General features: G+C 36.7%; 1 protein-coding gene across 2 annotated transcripts in view; it reads left to right on the forward strand.

The window, feature by feature from the left end:
• POT1 (protection of telomeres 1) overlaps positions 1-20,011 on the forward strand; it is a 74,713-nt gene that overhangs the window by 24,255 nt on the left and 30,447 nt on the right. For both annotated transcript variants that reach the window (XM_075710929.1, XM_075710921.1), the window contains 2 exons: positions 5,369-5,499; positions 16,715-17,005. In XM_075710929.1, the coding sequence (XP_075567044.1) occupies positions 5,369-5,499; positions 16,715-17,005 (422 nt within the window). The remainder of the gene's footprint in view (positions 1-5,368; positions 5,500-16,714; positions 17,006-20,011) is intronic.

Raw genomic sequence — 20,011 nt, forward strand, 5'->3', positions numbered from 1 at the left:
ATATTTTTAAAGAGCAGTAAGGACTAGTCCGAAGGGATGTAAGAAGCATGTAAGACACATGCATCACTCTGTACTTCCATTTAAACCAAATACCACTTATCTCTCCTTGTTGTTTTCATAAACTCCAATTCTGAGGTGTTACAAGCATCCTTACAGATAGCTGTCCATTGCTGGTGGTCCCTCACATGACATTAAGCCTGTGTGGGAATACCTCTTCATAATAATTAAGTATATTAAAAAAAACCCATAGGTGCAGTTTGGAGTTCTGTGTAGTATCACCCTAAAACCATTGCTTTTACTGAGTCAATCTAGTATGAAAGTAAAAAATTTCTTTTATAGTATATAAATTGCTGAAATGTGCATCCATTGTGTCATATTTTTAAGACAGATTATTACAAGTAAAAATTACCAGTCAAAAGATTTCCGTTCTTTAATAAAAGTTATTCAGTGGAGTAAACTTATCTAGTAAAGGAAAATTGACTCCAGTATCTGCCCAGAGAGGTGGTGGAGTCACCATCCCTGGAAGTGTTCAAAAAACGGGTAGATGTGGCACTTTGGGACATGGTTTAGTCTAGTCTACCCTTGATTGGCTTAGAGTAGACTTGGTAGTGTAGGTTAATTGTTGGACTGGATGATCTTAAAGGTCTTTTCCAACCTAGACGATTCTATGATTCTATGTAAACTTAGATTAATTTTTAATTTTTTTTTTTCTTTAGCTTGGTAGCTGAGGGATTTTGCTTTATTGGAAAGTATGTTGTAAAAAACCAAAAGTTTCAAGAATGACATTTATTATATTGTTTCCTGTAACACCGGGACATTGTTTAAATTTAGCAATTCTGTTTAGAGTTTGACTCATTATTTGTGCAGAAAAGTAAATTCAATCACTGAACTGTAATGCTGCTATGGAAAGCAGAAAGCAATTTTCACATTCCAGCTGGAGAAGGAAAGACAGGTGGCTTTTTATTTTTAACCTTCAAAAAGGACTTGCTGGATGAGGATTTCTTTCAAGGAAAAGCAGTCTTTATGTTTGGTTCTTGAAGAGCTCTATTGTAATTAGGTTTATTGTAGAAGTGATGTTTTGAGGTGGTAGTTAAGAATGGAAGTCTAAAATCACAGAGACAGAGAACCTATATTATGTAGAAGGTGTTCCCTGACTATGTAAAGCAAGTATAATATTTTATACTACTTTGAGTAGGATGATTATTAAGTCTTTTGAGTATGCTAATTGCACTGAAAATGGAGGGAGTGTGTTAACTTGTTCGCCCTTAAATAGGCAGCTGCACATACATGAAGCTGACTAGGTTGTATAATCACAGTGTCAAAGAGTAACCACAATTTTAATGTGGAATGTTTTTGTTATTTTGCTCTTGATTCCTATGTTGGATTATATCAATGCACTGTAACATGTTACCCTGTATCCTCAAAAGACTGTAAGTCTCTGAACCATATGTGTTTTTCTTTCTAATTGCTCATTTTGCTCATATCGCTTTGCAGCTGACCTGTTAAGTTAACCTCTAGAATTCGTACCTAAAGAAATACAACAATCTGTCTTTGGATTGCAGTAGTGAATACTTGCAGTTTTGTCAACCACTGACTAGACTTTATTCACCGCTGCTTAGCATAGCATAGAATGTCAGAATAGGTACTCTGTTGTGGTGTAACCCCAGCTGGCAACTAAGCACCACACAGCTGTTCACTCACTCTCCCCAGCCCCCCTGGTGGAATGGGGTGGAGAATCGGAAGGGTAAAAGTAAGAAAACTCGTGTGTTGAGATAAAGACAGTTTAATAATTGAAATTAAAAAAAAATAATAATGAAAAGAAAAACAACAAAAGAGAGAGAAACAAAACCCAGGAAAAACAAGTGATGCAACCACTCACCATCCGCCAGTCCCCAAGCAGCGATTGCTGCCCCCTGGGCAACTCCCCCCAGTTTGTGTGTTGAGCATGATGTCATGTGGTATGGCATACCCCTCTGGTCAGTTTGGGTCAGCTGTCCTGGCTCTGCCCCCTCCCAGCTTCTTGTGCACCTGGCAGAGCATGGGAAGCTGAAAAGTCCTTGAGTAGTGTAAGCACTTCTTAGCAACAACTAAAACATCAGTGTGGTATCAGCATTATTCTCATTCTAAATCCAAACCACAGCACTATGCCAGCTACTAGGAAGAAAATTAACTCTATCCCCGCCGAAACCGGGATGGTGTTACATGGCACTTGACTTTGTGCCTTTGGTGGGAGTGTGCAAAAGAATGATGCTTAGTAACTTCTGCGTGCAATAGATGCGAATTTATCATTATTGAGTCCGTGTAAAAGTCTTGGAGGAAGAAGAGTAGAGGTTTCATAGAAATACTATAGGTTTTTATGTCGGTAGGAGAAGTAGTTTTATTTTTCTTGGTAAGCCTTCACTGGATTTCTTCTTTCAACACTTTAGTCACTCAAATCATTAGAGAATTTAAACTTCTAAGTTTAAACGATAGTAAAGTTTGAGGGTTTATTTGCTGGAAACAGCAGAATATTTCTTTTGAAGGCGTAGTCAGTGCACACACAAGTATGTCTTTTAATCCAGTCTAACGTATCTGTCTTCGTGTTTGGGGAATCTGTTCACAGAGTTTACATATGACAGTTGTCGTCTTTTGACTGCCTTCCTATAGTTTTTATATATGGCAAATCTCAGTTTTAGTAGACTGATAATATTCTCTTTTAAATCTGTCTAGCAACAATTTATGTGTCTATATCTTTATAAAATGCATAATGGAGATTTTATTTACTTTGTTTTAGCATTACGACACCTTTGTTTAGTTCCGAGATATGTAAACTCTGGTTTAGTGTCATTATCGCTAACTACCTCGTAGAATTATAGCTAAGGAAAGTTGGGGGTTTTGATTTATTTGGATTTTTTGCTTTTTTGGTGAGGGTTTTATTTTTGAGAGTTGAAAAGGTGTCTGTTACAGGCAAAACAGATTTGACTTGGGGAATTTAATTCATTGCCAGTTAACATAAGCATTTAGTAACTGATTCAGGTATTGAGAAACAAAGAAGAGAAGCATTTAAATGCTCAGGGAAGACACCTTTCCCCCACCTTTCCCAGGCTCAGCTTCACTCTGGACACCTCTCCTTCCCCTGCCTAGCCTCCACTCCCCTTGTTGTTCTTTCTTGCAGGTTACACTGTGTCTCCTAGGGGGGCAAAGGGTGGCATGGGAGATTGGGGTTAGTACGTAGCAGTTTCTTTCTGCTGCTACTTGTTCCTTAATCTTTCCATACACACACCCACACACCCCACGGTACCGTCCTTCTTAGTGGTGTCCTCCGCTCCAGTGTGGGTTCCTCCATGGGCTTCAGTCCTTTTGTGGGCTTACCCACAAGCCACAGTTGCTTTGACCTTGAGTTTCATTTATAGTCTTCCAGTGTTTAATTTCACTGTTACAGAAGTTGAGAAAACTCACACTGTCAAACAAGAAGCTTCTTATTTCAAATTGCAGTTTTATGTAGTCAGTTTCTGTAGTTCGAATATCAGCAATAGAATTCATAAACAGGTTTATTCATTGTTTGTTAGTTTTGCTTCTTTACTGTTGAGTTGATGGCTGCTGAATTATGATCATGCCTTTGTGTGTTACTTTGTTTAGAGTTTTAGATCTTAAACAGTGTTCCCATTTTTGGTGCCTCGAGAGAATGGGTGTAAGTCTTCCTGCAAGTCTCTTTCTAAGAGTTAATACTTCTTTCTTTTTACAGTGTTGAGATTCTATTGTTGCCTGTTACCAAAAATGCAACATAAAAATTGGCAAAGAACTTTTAGTTTAAATGGGGGTCCACAATAGTAAGATTATAGCAGGAGTAAATGGGCTCTGTACATAGAGGAACTCTTCCTGCTGGAAGATGATATGTCTGCATTTTATATACAGGTCAGCAGTATGAGTAACTTTTACAATGAAAACTTACATTATTAAAATAGGATTGTGAAAGCAAAAATGTCAGTTCAAGTAGGTGGCATTAGAAAATTGGAGAGTTGCCCAAGCATTTTGGGTAATTCAGATCTAGCGATTTATACTTTTTTAGTCACAATGAATAATAGCAGAATCAGTTCATTCATGATTCCAGTCTGAAAGCACTGGGCATGCTGCAAACAGTTTAGATATATCCACTCTTTTCAGAGTATAGAGACATGCTAAGAGAAATAGTAAATCAGTGTTATACCACTGTGGAAAAGTACAAAATTTGATTTAAAATTTTTGGCCACTCTTACTAATACTGGTTTTGTGCTTTCTCATTCTGACATTGAAGAATGGTATGCTCAAATGGAAAACCAATGGAGAGTTCACCATCCTAAGAGTTCAAACTTCAGAATTTTTAAATTGTAAATCATTGAGTACTGTTAATTTAGTGCCTAAAAATTGTGCTCTTTGCTTGAGGATCTTTCTAACTCTTCCTAAAAGCCAAAATTTTGTGTGCATAAATGTATCGAGGTTGTCATCAAGGTAAAAATAATAGGTTATGATGTCATTGCTCTACTGATCTGCTGAAAAAGTTGTAATTCAGGACAAGATGTGCGGATGTTTGAGGTTCTAAACATACAGCCAAGTTGATACTGGGTATTTGAAAAGTTCTCAGGCAGGTTAACCAGCTACCATGCTGTGAAAGAGCAAGTGTACTCCCACTCCATTTTACATTTGTAAGATATCTGAGCACACGTGTTTCTGTAAGCTGAAATGGAAAATGCAGGTTTCATTTATGTCATCTGCACATACTGCTCTGTTCTGGACTGTTTTGCTCTGTCATATTTGTATCTTGTTTTGAGTTTACTTTTTAGGTCTTTAATAGAAGTGAAATTCTATTAATGAAGTTTAACTTCAAAAGGGCACATTTAAGATTCTTACTATACTTCTAACTACCACTGTGTGACTGTATCCTTGCAGTATATGTCTTGCATATTTTGTTGAAGTGAAGGATAAGTAATTTATGCTTTAATTTGGTTTTAGAACTTGTAGAACTTGTTACTTCTTCAGAAGACAGTGCAAAAAATAAACCTTAGAAAAGGATTGTACAGGATTGTACATATGCTACCCGTTTTGTAGAGGAGGTAATTGAAACCTGAAAAAATAGCATGCCTGCTGCAGACAGAAGAAAAAGTTTTGTGTGTTCCTGGCTTACAGACCAGTGCTTAATCACCCATTTCATTTTCAGTTATTTGGGCTAATTATTGGCAAAATGGGCCACACTTCAGTTGTTATGCTACTGTAACTAAACTGACTTCGGAGGAGTTACACACATCATAGCAGAAAAAAGATGGCCATATGGTTGTTCATCCCAAGTCTAATATCTGTGTATTAATGACTCCATAATGCCTATTATTGATTCAGACACTTTTATATTTTACAGATTATTGCTCAGTTGTAACACTTGTGGACCCATCAAATGTGAAGTTAACGTGCACTCTTTTTAATGGAAATCTAGATTCTCTACCAAAAATATACAAAGTTGGAGATATTGTTCGATTTCATAGAATAAAGGTATGTACTAGAACATGGGGGGTGTATGTGTTTGCTTTTTTGCAGTGAGAGGACTGTAGGAATAATTTAATTCTTCATGTACTGAAATTAACATGTGGAGACATTGGATAAAGCAGTTGATTGATAAAACGGCTGTGGTTATAGTATGGACCAAAACTGGAAATAAACTATCAAGTTTTTAAACAACAACAGAGTGCTAAGTTGATACCTCTCTTCAAAAAAGTGTTAGGTGTGGTTATGACAACTCCAGAACAGCATTATTTTTTTTAATATTTGTTGAACTAGTTGACAAAAATCACGTGGTAGTACTTCTAGATGAACAGAATTTAACTGACATAAATGTGCACAATTTATTCCTCTTCAAACTAATAGAATTGAGGGATTACTTTAGAGCTTCTGTTGTGGAGCAGTTTAGATCAGCTGGAGAGTTACTCAAGTAAATGTAATCTGTCTGGGGTTGTTAGTGTGCAATATGCTCTAGCTGCTTCTTTGATGTTTTCCTTTATTATATTATTTATCTGTATCAAAGGAAACAGTGTTTATAGCTTTGGTACTGCTTCTGCTGGATGTTTTTCTTATGCCTGCTGCAACTGTATATGGAAGAGGAACCACACTACAGAGACTGACTGGAAGTCTTGTAATGCTGGACCATACTTAAAGAGGTGCAGAATAGCACCAAAGACATGTTTTACCATGTTACATGTTAATTAGCAAGATAACCATACATAATTATGTATTTTATTTTTGCTTAAAATAATTATAGCAGAAATGAGTAAATGTCCCAAAAGTGGCCAGTTAAAAAAAACAATTTGCATATTGGAACACTCTTGAGAGATCTGGGAAATTTAGGATCATACAAAAGGATGATGAAAGGGATAAAGATCAGTAGTACTAAGCATGTGCATTTTGATATGCTGTAGCAGGAGAACAAAGGAAAAAAAAAACATGACAATAAATGTAAAAAATGGTAAGATTTATCCAGTAATTGAGATTTGTACCATTGAGATTATTAAGAAAGAACTTGTTAAGATTCAGAAACAGTCTTCAGTCATTCATGTATATTATAAATATTTACAACTGGGAGAAATTAGCTAACCTCTTCTGGGTTAGTATAAAGCTTTCTTAAGGTCACCTTTATGTTTAATTAGAGTGGAATGAAACTGTGTTTAGGTTTTGAATCTTGTGTTGCTAATCGGTACCTGAGATGTGTTGTTAGTCTTGGAAGTTCATTGATTTGATTTCAGATGGGAAAGTCTTATGCTAAATTTAAATTATCTGAATCCAGCAGGGTTACTGTTACACAGATATACTTGTTTCTGAAATTCGGTGGAGGTAGAAACGTGTTTATTGCTTCTGAAATCAAAATACATATTTTGTAATATAAGTGTGAAAAAGGAGAAAGTAGAAAGGAGCCTGATTAAAATAAAAGAATTGCAAAGTTGCATGTCTGTGGTAGGTTAATATTGGATTTGTTTGAGATGTGGGAAATACAGGTTAAAAAGCCAAACAAGACCAAGGGAAGTTATGTATGCACCCTCTTTTATGCAAACATAAGTGTCTCAGCTCCACTATTTATCTTTAATATAAACTTATTAAGCACACCTATTGATATAGCACATATAAGGAACCTCACCATTCTCCTGATTTGGCATCAAATTTTTGAGGAGATCATTCGAAAATCCTTAGCAATTGGTACTTGATCATTCTTCAAGATGACGTTTCGGTATTTAAAGATAGGTTCTGTTAATTCCCTCCCCGCATACACTTTTTTTTTTTTCCTCCATCCCAGCTGAGCTGTTTTAAGTGGTTTCCAGCCCTAACTGACCTCCAGCTGCTCACAATCCATATCTCCTCAGATGCATAAGCTGACAGCTTGTTTAATTACTTTCTAAGTTAGAATGATCTAGAGTCACCAAGTTGTCTTTTTCTGGATGGGAACGTTTTGACTACACCAGGCTAACAAACAGTTACTTCAGAAGTTTTCAGATCTGATCTGAGCAGGTAAAAATCTGACATAGAAGCCTGGTGCCAACTGCTGGGAGTGAACTGGGAGGGGGGTGAACTCTTCCTCTCTTTCACCTACAACCAGCATAGTATGTGTGATTGCTGTGCAGCACAGTTTTCAATTAAAAAAAGAAATCAACTCTAATTAGAGTTCTAATTACACTGTCTGCAGTTCCTCCTTCAGTCTCTTCTCCTTTTGTTTTCAGGCCTTATCACCTTCTCTTAGCTTGCTGAACGGAAAGCAATCGAGGGTAGCAGAGGCCATAGTCTGTCAGAGCTGTGCTTACCAATGAGGGCAGATATACATAGTCCTTACATTGTGTATTCACATTTCCCTGTCCCAGATATGCTTTTGAGAGACTTCCAAGAAGTTGACATTGATAGCAAACACATTTTAAAAATGACTGCTCCCAGCTATGCTCTCAGCTGCTAATGAATAACTTCTCTTCATAGTAACACAGGTGTTGGCAAGGTCTGATGGTTCAGAGCTAATAAGAACTTAATCGAGAGGATTCTATTGGGATTACTCTGGGTAGAGAATAATTTTATTTGCTCAGTATTTGTTGCAGAGAATGAAAATTTTAACTGTCTTAGTAACAGAACTGAAAGATTATCCAGTTTTGATTACATTTGTGTTAATATTTCTTGAAGGGCATTTTTGTAACTTCTTACGATTTCTCATGAATTATAGTACTTAGTGATTTGCAGTACTGTATTTGGGCCTTTAGCCACAGTCAGTGCTCTGCAGAGATGACAGTGGAGGGGGGGGGGGGTCCCTCCACCCCCCAGTATAAAAGCTAGGCCTGTGATCTAATTGTCTAACCTCCCTCTCTCTTCATGACAAAGAGGAGTTACATCAAGCGGAGTTTTCTTGGAACTTTTTTTTTTTATGGATCACTGTGGATGCTCTTAATATCTTTAACTGCTTGAACATTAGGCATTAAGTCTAAGAGAGGGAAGAGGCAACCTGCTGGTACTGACTAAATCTGCCATATTTTATCCTCACTTGACTTGGGAGTTTTGGCAGGTATTCTGCCTTTCTTGTATTATTCAAACTCTGCCATGATGATAGAATTGTTAATTTCCTCATTGGCTTTTCTCTAGTATTCCCTATTACCTCTGAGTGATTCACAAACAAGAATTTATTTCCTCACTCCCAGCAAAGTGAACTGGTATTTGATTTCCATTTTAATGTTTGAGAATTGGAGAAAGCGAAGCACATTCTTATTCAGGTGTTCATCTTGTTCAGTGTGCTCTAGTTGTCTGCTGCAATCACTGTCTAGGATGTTTTGGTGTGTCTTTTTCCCCAAATATACAGCATTATAGAGCTGTGTGACTCATGTGGAACACTTGGAGAATGAAGACCAAAGGAGTGACCTCTCATTATAAACTTTACTTACATGACTTCCTCAGCATAATGTAATCTCTGTAGCAATTACAAAGTCTTAATTCTCTAGCTTTTTGTCATAGTAATCTTGATACTGTTCTGCTCTCTTACTTTTGTGCGTTAACTTCTTCCATACATAGGCTCCAGTTGCTGTAACAAGTAAAGTAGGCATCTTAAAGGTGACAGCTTCTTTGTTACACAGCACTAATTCATCACCACTGCACTTCTCAAATCATGCACTGCATAGGAAAATGTCCTGTAGAGAAATAATGTAATGGAATGCGATATCGTAATACAAATGCACTGTGAGCTGAACTGTGTTTCCACAGAGAAAAGTTACTGTGTCATCTACGAACTTTGGAATAATTATGGTTTATAATTCTAGTGTTTTAGCTTTGCGGTTAGATGCAGCATCCTAGATCTTTAGAAAAACAAAATGGAGAAAAACAGCAAGAAAAAACAAATTCCTTGCATGCTATCAATTGCATATTCATCTGGTTCAAACTCTAGATTTACAATATAAACACATTGCTTCTTTGAGCAAAAGTACTTTATAGCCATGATATAGATAGTTGTTCCCTCTGTAGGTCAGTCAGTTGACAAGTATAAGTATAAGATGTATGTTTTGCTAGTGAGTTTCTAAGCTGTTTGCCTGTCCACAGAGGAGTGGGAATCTGAATATCAAGCATATGAAGCATGGCTTCATAGAAACGTAGGGGATCAATCACACTCCCTTTTTTGTTATCGTTACTAGTTCTGTCCTGTCTCTCTTCTTGTACATCACTCTCCTTAACCTAGTAATATTTAACATAGCATTTGTTCCACTAGGTTAGTTACTCTGATCTTTAAACCAGTCTGCTGTTATTTCAAAGAGCAGTCTTACTTCTGCACTTTGCTAGTGGTTTCCTTGTCTCTGTGTATTCCCTCCTTTAGTTTAATTCAGTTTGGCCCATGAAAGTTGATTCCTTTTCTTTCTTTCTACTTGGTGCGAGATGGAAGGCACTGAGAGTGGGACACAGGAGAAGTATCTGCTTACTTCTTATTCCTAGGCAGCTCTGGTCATAGCTGTCAGGTTGATAAGGATGAGAGGGGAAAGTCTGGAGCTTAGGTATAGAACATACTGAGTGAACATTAAACTTTGGCAGAATTTAGCTGCCAGACTCTTAGTGTCCTCTGAGTAAATGGGGTCCAAATATATAAAGCTGGCCAAAGTTAGGTTTGAGACATTTTGCTAAAAAGGATGTCAAAGAACATGCTGTCTGCGGCACTGCAACCCTGTTTCCAAATTCTTGCTCTGAAGAGTGGAAACAATTAAAATTTTTTTAGTAAACAGTTATGAGATTCTTTTTAACACAGAGAAACAAACATTTTTCTCAGAAATATTAGTATTACTATTGCTTTTGTTGATAGAGTTTCTCCATAATTTGCAGTCTTAGAATTTTGCACATATGTTTTCTGAAATTTTCAACTGGGTACTTTTGGTCAAGTTACCTGATCATGTCTTAAGTATGTAGGAAGTATTCCAAAATAGTAATTTTTCTACTTTATTAGAATATTCTCAAACATACTATGCTACTTTCTCTGAGGAATACTTCTAAAGCAGTATCACAATGCCTGCTGTTTTTTTAAATTATTATCAAAACAGAAATTATTTCAGCTGGTTTAAGTATATATACTTTTTGCATACAATTGTTTTCCACAAAATAGTTATATGTTCAGATGAACTGGTAAATATATTGTTCATTTTCTTCTTTAATTTGTATTTCCATTGCTGCAGACGTTTCTGATGATCTTATTTTGCAGACAGCAATTCTCAGGAATAGTAGAGGAGAAGCTATAATTTATGGTCCTAATATCTAGGTGCATTTTTTATGTCTTCATAAAAATTCATTTTACTTCCATATGACTAGCCTCATTAACTTTCTTTTAGAAGGTGCCTGCAGATAGTTTTTGTAGTTCGGCTTGCTGCTTGTTATATTTAAATATGTTTCAAAATGTTTTAATTTATATAAGGACAGAGATTATTTACTAAGATACTTCAAATTGCTTCTCTATTTCATTATTACCTCTCGGTTCATACAGCTGGAGGTACACATAGACTAGGATTACATTATTAAAATACAAGAAAATATAATCAGCATACCATATTATCAAAACTTGTTTAGGCTGTGATTTACTTAATGTGAGAAAACATTTACAAAATACAAGGAAATATACCAAATGCATTCAGGTGGTTTTTTTGACAGGAAACTTTTTTCATATAAACAGCATCAGTGACAATCATCAAACTTCTGCAAAGAAATTAATCTCTCGATCTGATATGGTGTTAAAGCTCAGGTTCAGCTGACTAGCATATTTTTGAGCAAAAAGTTATTAAATTAGTAACAATTTTAACAAATCATAGTAATTTTTTTGGTATTGGAGTCTTTGTCTGTTAGCATGTTCTGCTATGGGATGTGTATGTCATTCAAATGCTTGATCTGCAACTTTGGTTTAGCTTGGAAGAATGTCTTCATGATTGATTTTCTTTTTTTTTTAGCCTTCCATTCCATCCCACCTTCATGCACTGCATGACAGTCAGAATGGAAAGCAAGCATTTCCTCTTTCCAGATTAGTTTTAAAAATGTAGGTTTCCAGATTGTAGGACTGAAGTCGTTCTCATGTTGTGAAGTCTGGAGAGGGCTAGTGAGAAACATCTCCAAAGGTCTTACTCTGACTTTTAGCCTCTTCTTAGCCCTGTGCAATTCCTAATAAAGCTCAAGAGTTTCAGCAGCGGTGGAACAGGGACAAATTAAGGGGATTAGTTATTAATATCGTTGTAGGTGATGCTGGGCATACAGTGTATTGTATTCAGTGGCTACAGTCTGAGATGGACAAATCATCATAAATCCAGGACTTCGATTTTTCTCTAAGAAGTCCATAACACAAACCACCAACTCCCATTTAATAGAAAGGCCATTTAGGAATGAAATTGTTGAGGCCATTCATACCCTAAAAGACTTCAGGACAACTCTTCTGAGAATTTTTTTCAGCTAGTTTGAGGCATATAAACATAACTTCTTAACAAGACACCTTCTCAACCTGCTTTGGCTTTGTTCTTGTTTAAAATATTGGAAGCACTGATAAAGTGATAACATTTAACAGGAGAAAGCAACCTTTGTTTATAACCCATCACTGCTCAAATGGCAAGCAATATTTATGGGGTGTTTCCAAGTTTTAAAAACTCTGTGGTTCAGTTCAGACAGGTCTGAAACCCATGCTGTCTCGGACCAGTGGCTCTTAGATGCTATTCCATTCTGTGTTGGCTTTCTGTGCAGCCAAAAATCGAAAAGAAAGAACCCTAGGAAATAAGCTAAATGCCTAAGTGAACTAATTTTTTGTCTTGACACAATGGAAAACCTGTATTCTATTTGTTTGTTTTTTTCCATCAAAAATCTGATCCAGCTATTTTAGACCATTTTTCAAGTTGAGTGCAGTGATTTATGTCTAAAACTTTGTGTAAGGTGGTGAGTGAATGTGGAGAATTGAAGGGCATGCCTTTGTGACTTGGAATCCCCATCCCCTAGCATAAGGTAAATTTTTCATCCATCTTCTAGAAAGAAACCCTTTTTCATAGCCATCATTTATGAGAACAAATTAGAAGAGTGTGTGGCACCTAGTGTATTGTGTTCTTTTTTTGCACTATCCCAAATTCCTGTCTAGGTTTTTGGATGGAGTTTCACTTGTAATATAATCCACGTGCAGGTATTATCCCCAGATTCCTACAGATCTTTTTAAACATTCAATACAATCAAAATAGCTAGTAATCAGTGCTGGGGACCTTACGGATCTAGAGATGCTAAGACTTAGACGGCAAAGGGGGTATTTCCAAGGATGGTTGTGGACTAAGAGTAGTGCGTTATTGAAAGAGGTTACCTGAGGAGGTTCTGGAATCTCCATGCTTGGAGTTTTTCAAGGCTCAACTGGCCAAAGCCTGATGTGACACAGAGCTGACAACAGCCCTGACCTGAGGAAGAGGTGGGACTTTGCGATCTCCTGAGTTACCTGCCGACCAGAATTCCTGTGGTTCTGTGATTGGGCCATATCATTCTAGTACTTGGACAGTATCACTTTTCAGCACAGCCATTTGTAACTCTGTCTATACCTTCATAAAGTTTTTTGCTTCTGGAGGTTTGTGATCAGATTCGGTGTTTGAGAAGGAGGGGATTTTTTTTTTTTTTTTTGTCACAGCTTATTTGCATAAGATATCTTGCTTCTGTGTCAACTGAACCCTGTTTGTGTCACACAGAGTGGCATGTGCTTATACACATGTGTTTAACTGAGGGGAATGCGTTGCTTACCACAGTAACTATAATTCTTACAGATACATTGCCTGTAGACAACTTTGCACTCTTTCCTTCCTTTTCACTAGCATCTCACATACACTACATCTCTGCAGTTAAGGGAAGACTGGGTAGCAGCATGTGAACATTGATCTTGGATTATTTTGTTGTCAACCATGAATCACAGGGATCATAAGTTTTTGAATTCTGCTTAGGTAAAAGATACCTTACAATGAGGTCTTCAGCTGAATGTATACTCAAATTGGAATAGAAGTTTGGACAGTGCATTTCAGATGATGCAATAATCAAACCACAACACAACTTTGTCTTGAAATAATTTTATATGTATAAATAATAAGTTTAAGCTTAGTGTACTCATGTTTCAAAATATTGTCTTGAATTCCTGATCCTTCCACAAATCAATAGTTAAATTTATTTTAGGAAATCTTCCTTCTTAGTATAAGAATGTGTACATTATCTTAGTATATGTTGTTTTACAAGGCATTTTTTTGATATTCTGAGATGATCTGTGACTGGAGTGGTTTCATAATAGTCCTTTGCTTCTGCAATTTCACAATCAGTTTTGATGGATAACTACCTTGGAGATGCTATTATTCCAGCTTTATACACTACTTATATTGCACTTTTCCATTGAGTGAGGTGAGTAACACCAGCTTCAGTAAAAAAAAAAAAAGAAAAAAAAATCAGGTGGTTTAGGTTACTGTAAATCGATTTATAAATATTTCAAGATTAGCTTCATTTCAATGAGCATGTTCAGGATAGAGTTGTACCCCATAGAAATCACTGGAGTTTATTGTCCATGCAGTTTGTTGAGGTGACATTTCATCTTTGGTTCTTTAGTTTATAAAAACGATGCCAAAGATTCCCGTGATATGTATTGGAATTTACTTGCCTCCTTAGAACAAGCCAAATACATTGTATCTGCTCTGTTTTTGTCCCAGAAGATATTTTTGTTTAGCAACTATTATTTATTGAATTTATTTAAAATTCTCAGGGAATTTTTAAAGTTATAACCATCTCCGCCCCCCACCCCCAATTTTTAAAAAAATCCCCAAGGCCTCTAGAAATTACACAAAATGTACTGAGAGGGAATTGTTGTCATATACAGAAGTCTCAGATTAGCTCTTTTCCCTAGGTTTAATTAAATTTGAAAATCATTTGTGTGTGGAAAATATAACTAGTTTACAGTGTCACTGCTTAACTTGATCTGAGATCTACTTAGAGTGTCATAATGAAACAACATTTGCCTGTGGATTTTGTTCATTTTACACTCCAGTGATTCCTCATCACTTTAGCAATGATTTGTTTTTGAAGGACAAGCCCAGAGAATTTCTGTTGACCATCATCGGTTCTGTGGTTCTGACATAAGTAATTTTCCAGCTATGAAATATTTTGCTCTGTAACCCATTCTACATTTACTTTTCCTGTTTGTTGTTGTTCACTGAATAATGTTGTTGAATGCTGTTTACCTTTGAGACTACTCAGTGGCTTCCGTACATACCTATGCCTAGGGACATTTGGTTTTGCTTCAAGATCATTGGTAATTTTCTCATCATGACACTGCAGGTTTACCTTCTTACATATTTTATTTCTCTTGTTACTTTATAACTGCCTTTTCCTACATTAAAGCTGATTTCAAATCCACTAAATGAGGGTACTAGGAGATGTCAGAAGTACCGTATGTTTAAGTTACAGCCTCATGAATGTTCAAAACATGACATAAAGGGTTTGGGAAATGGGGAAAATTGTCAATGTTCAAATATTAGTGGAAGCCCGGGGAGACAAAGTAGTTTCTTGAACTGGTTTCCTGAAAGGTTTAGAGCCCTCATAAATAGGCTAGAGGTCTAGGACAGAATTTTTAGTAAGAAAGAAGTAAAGATATTTTGATCATTATTTAAAAGAATTAGTGAAGAAATAAGTAGGTAAACTGGAAATTAAAGCACTTTGAGACACATTTGACGTGTCAGACAAGATACTTAAAAATATGCTTGGTGTATCTTTTGATAGCAGATGAATGAGTAAGGTGAGAAAGAGAGTTTTCCTCCCCTTTGGATGTTACCTATTTTGAGAAGCTATGGTATATAACTAAAGTAAATCTGCATATTTATATTAGATAACATCTTAATGTTATTGTGGAACATTTTTTTCCAGATCATGGGTAACAGGCATGAATTGATTATGAAACTATGTATTTTCTTGATTTGTCCATTGGCTTTTCTTGTATTTTCAGTGTTTAAACCTAAAGGTTAAAAGACTAAAGCTTTTCAGTGTTACAATGAAGAAAAACTACATAATGAATTGATGTGCTCCATTGGTCAGGTCTGGAGAATGCTTAAGTAAATTGAAGCTTATCCTGGAGATGATCCTTAATGCATTTATGCATTACGTCAAAGTAGCAGGGATTAAAGGAATTCCTGTTGCCAAGATTAAGTTGCTTTGTTTATGGATTTCCAAGGAATACTTAATCTGCGTGCTTTTTGAATTTCAGTTATTTATAAAATATAGACCTAAATCATTGGCAATGTTTTGGTAAAGAATGTTGCTGTTTAGAACTTCTGTCACATCTTCCAGATTCTGCACTTTTAAATCAGTAGGATTATCAACCATTTGAAAATTGAGCACTGGGAATCCTAAACTAGATTGTCTCAAATGCTATATTCAGATGTCTTGTTACTTTTTCAGTAAGCAAATTTTAATTAAAAAGGGCTGGATCAAAACAGACAGTTTGAGATTTCTGGATAATGAGTCATGCAGTGCTTTGATATATATAAAGTGCAGGGAACACGAAGACTAGACTAGATCCTTGAAGGAATGCTTCAGACTGAACACTGTGTTTTATGTGGTAGCAGATACACAGCTAAATCAGCAGGATACAGAGGACCTGCCATGTGCAGGGCAGTAGACATAAGAGTAATTGTGAAAGCTGTATTCATAATTCAAGGGATGAAAGCTGGTCACTGTTTGCTTTACAGAAAAAGAAAAATAGCTCCTAGAACTGATATTTTCTTTTTCAGTTCCATGATATCAGGAAATCGGGCTATTGTGAGAGGCAGAAAGCAGGAATCCATAATAACTTTGTTCCACCGTCGCTCTGCTTGTGTGACCCCTAAAAATTAATTTCTCTTACACCTCAGTTTCCCCATCTGTAAAAGCAACCCTGATGTTTTCCCCACACAAACATTTTGAAATTTGTGAATAAAATACTCCACACTGATGCTGTGTATTTACAGATAGGTATTAGTTGGCCTCTTTAAAAAATTTTTTTTGTGTTAGATTGTATTTTCTGCTTATTCACTTTGTTTTCTTGTTAATGTTAATTTCCTTGTTTTGTTTTGATTTTGACTCCATTCTCCTGATAGTACCAGGAAGAAAAATTATCAATAGTCCTTTCTTCATGCACGTGATAAAAGAGAAATGTATGTATATTTCAATGCAGTGCAACCAGTTTGTTTTTTTTTTTTTTCTTCATATTTTGTTACAGATCAGGGAATACAATGGACAGATGCAGGGAATTACCAGTATGGGATTTGCATCCTTGACATTTGATGGAACTGTAGGAGCGCCAGTAGTTCCTCGAACCTCTAGCAAAGTGTACACTTTCATGGATGAAGAACAGAAAACAATAGAAGAATTACGTCTTTGGGCAGCCAGTAATCTCTCCATCTCTGGACCAGCAGCAAAATTGTCTGGTGTTCAGCCAATGCTGTTCTTTAATCTCACTTGCCAGCTGGTAGGAAAAGCAAAAGTGGATGGAACTTCTTTTCTTCTAAAGGTAGATTTATTTTTTTAAAATAATTTGTTAGCTTTATTTATTAAGACATTATGATTCAGTTTTTGATAAAACAGACGTATTCATTGATTTAAATAATGTTATGAAGATAAATATTTCAAGGTTAAGCAAATTTATGATCCTTGACCATTTTATTTCTAGGAAAACAAAACAGAAATTCCAGTTCTCTTTAAAGTTGTTCACCTGATTTATTTCTTTAGAGAGGTTTTGTAAGATGGCATTGGTATGGATCATCGTTTCACAAACGTGTAGATAAATGTAGCAAGATTTCTCAAAGTTGAAAACTATTATTAGTTTTAAATTTGAACCTTGTTTTTAATTAGAAGCAATTACTGCTCATTTTTCTGGATCTGCTGGATAGAATTAATGCAGTAAGTAGCACAATCTAGAAAATTAATTAATTGATTATGTTACCTACCTTGATGGATTTTAGGTAGCTTCTTTTAGCTATATATAAGTGCTTTGAGTGCTCACTGAAAGTATAAAATGAGAAGTGCCACACAACAGGAGAATACTTTCCAAGGGTGATCCTTAATGTCAGCTAAATAAAAAGGAGGTCTGCATAATTTTCCTGGTTTTAGCTCCACATGTATCAGTCTGGTGTTATTCTGAAACTCCTCTGTATTTCCTTTTTTCTTTTTTAAGTTGATTCTTAAAATGTGAGTGATGAACAGCCTGTTATTTTCCATTTTATGACTTCATAAAATTATTTATTGGTTCTACTTTATTAAGCTGTATTTTTACAACATTTTTAGAAACATCTTACATTAAAGCACCAAAGATTTTTCTCGTGCAGAACAATGCATGTACTACACAGAAACAAAACATAAGTATCATTCTATAATATGCTTTGCAGCTGTTACAAATATTTCCATTTAATTATCCTTTGTGAAGTAGATGTCAAATGAGACCCAGTAAAATTTCAGAACTTTGTGGACTGTAATTAAGTTGTTCGTTAATAAGTATATGTTCAGCATTAAAGGACCCTTTGCAAGGACAGAGACAAGTGCTCTCTTAAATTATTATTATTTCTTTACACTCTTCTTTGTGTTGTAAGATCTGAAGTTGATTTTGTCAGTTCTGTATAGTAAAGATAATGACTTGAGGATGGAACTTAAGATAGACTTAGAAAGGTAAAAGTTTGAAATCAAATAACAGTAGATCAGTTTTTCTGATATGTAATTCCTTTGACAGTATATTTTTTTTAGTAGTATTAAATACTTAAATCTGTATTAAAATACATCATAGAATCATAGAATTGTTTAGGTTGGAAAAGACCTTTAAGATCATCCAGTCCAACCATTAACCTAACATTACCAAGTCCACACTAAACCAATTAAGGGTAGACTAGACTAAACCATGTCCCGAAGTGCCACATCTACCCGTTTTTTGAACACTTCCAGGGATGGGGACTCCACCACCTCTCTGGGCAACCTGTTCCAATGCTTGACAACCCTTTCCATAAAGAATTTTTTCCTAATTTCCAACCTAAACCTCCCCTGGCGCAGCTTAAGCCCATTTCCTTTCATCCTATCGCTAACTACGTGTTAGAAGAAACCAACACCCACCTCACTACAACCTCCTTTCAGGTAGTTGTAGAGAGTGATAAGGTCTCCCCTCAGCCTCCTCTTCTCTAGGCTAAACAACCCCAGTTCCCTCAGCCGCTCCTCATAAGGCCTGTGCTCCAGACCCTTCACCAGCCTTGGTGCCCTTCTCTGGACACGCTCCAGCACCTCAATGTCTTTCTTGTATTGAGGGACCCAAAACTGGACACAGTATTCCAGGTGCAGCCTCACCAGTGCCGAGTACAGGGGGACAATCACCTCCCTGCTCCTGCTGGCCACGCTATTCCTGATACAAGCCAGGATGTTGTTGGCCTTCTTGGCCACCTGGGCACACTGCTGGCTCGTTATTCAGCCGGCTGTCTACCAACACCCCCAGGTCCTTTTCCGCCAGGCAGCTTTCCAGCCACTCTTCCCCAAGCCTGTAGCATTGCATGGGGTTGTTGTGACCACAGTGCAGAACCTGGCACTTGGCCTTGTTCAACCTCATACAGTTGGCCTTGGCCCATCGATCCAGCCTGTCCAGGTCCCTCTGCAGGGCCATCATACCCTCCAGCAGATCGACACTGCCACCCAACTTGGTGTCATCTGCAAACTTACTGAGGGTGCACTCAATCCCCTCATCCAGATCATTGATAAAGATATTAAACAGAGTGGCCCCAGTATGGAGCCCTGGGGAGCACCACTTGTGACCAGCTGCCAACTGGATTTAACTCCATTCACCACAACTCTTTGGGCCCAGCCATCCAGCCAGTTTTTTACCCAGCGAAGAGTATGCCCATCCAAGCCATGAGCTGCCAGCTTCCCAAGGAGAATGTTATGGGAGATTGTGTCAAAGGCTTTGCTAAAGTCCAGGTAAATGAAACCCACAGCCTTTCCATCATCTACCAGGTGGGTCACCTTGTCATAGAAGACGATCGGGTTGGTCAAGCAGGACCTGCCTTTCATGAACCCATGCTGGCTGGGCCTGATCCCCTGGTTGACCTGCACTTGCCTGTTGAGTTCACTCAATATGAACTGCTCCAACTCAGTATGAACCACTCCAATCAGACAAGCTTAAAAATGGTGTATTAACATTGGTATGCTGTTGCTAATTTCCTCCATTTTTCAAGTATGGCAAAATCCCTTTCTCATATCAAATGTTGGTCGTGATAGAAGTCTTTTTAAAAAATTGTAGACAGATCTCTGATTATTTTGTTGATTCACTAAACAAAAAAAATTCAATACCAGGTCAAATGGAGTGATCATGAAATGTTATTATTATATTATTTTGGTTATACATTTTATAATAATGATTTAAATTTATCATGTCTTTCCAAGTATATCAGTTATATTAATGGTTGATTATACTATAAAATATTATTTTAAGCATTGAGCTCCTGTAACTAGTGGGGATTGCTTCAAAGACTACTAAAATGAATTTCAG

The sequence above is a fragment of the Pelecanus crispus genome, chromosome 1, assembly GCF_030463565.1.
Source record: "Pelecanus crispus isolate bPelCri1 chromosome 1, bPelCri1.pri, whole genome shotgun sequence".
Lineage (NCBI taxonomy): Eukaryota > Metazoa > Chordata > Aves > Pelecaniformes > Pelecanidae > Pelecanus > Pelecanus crispus.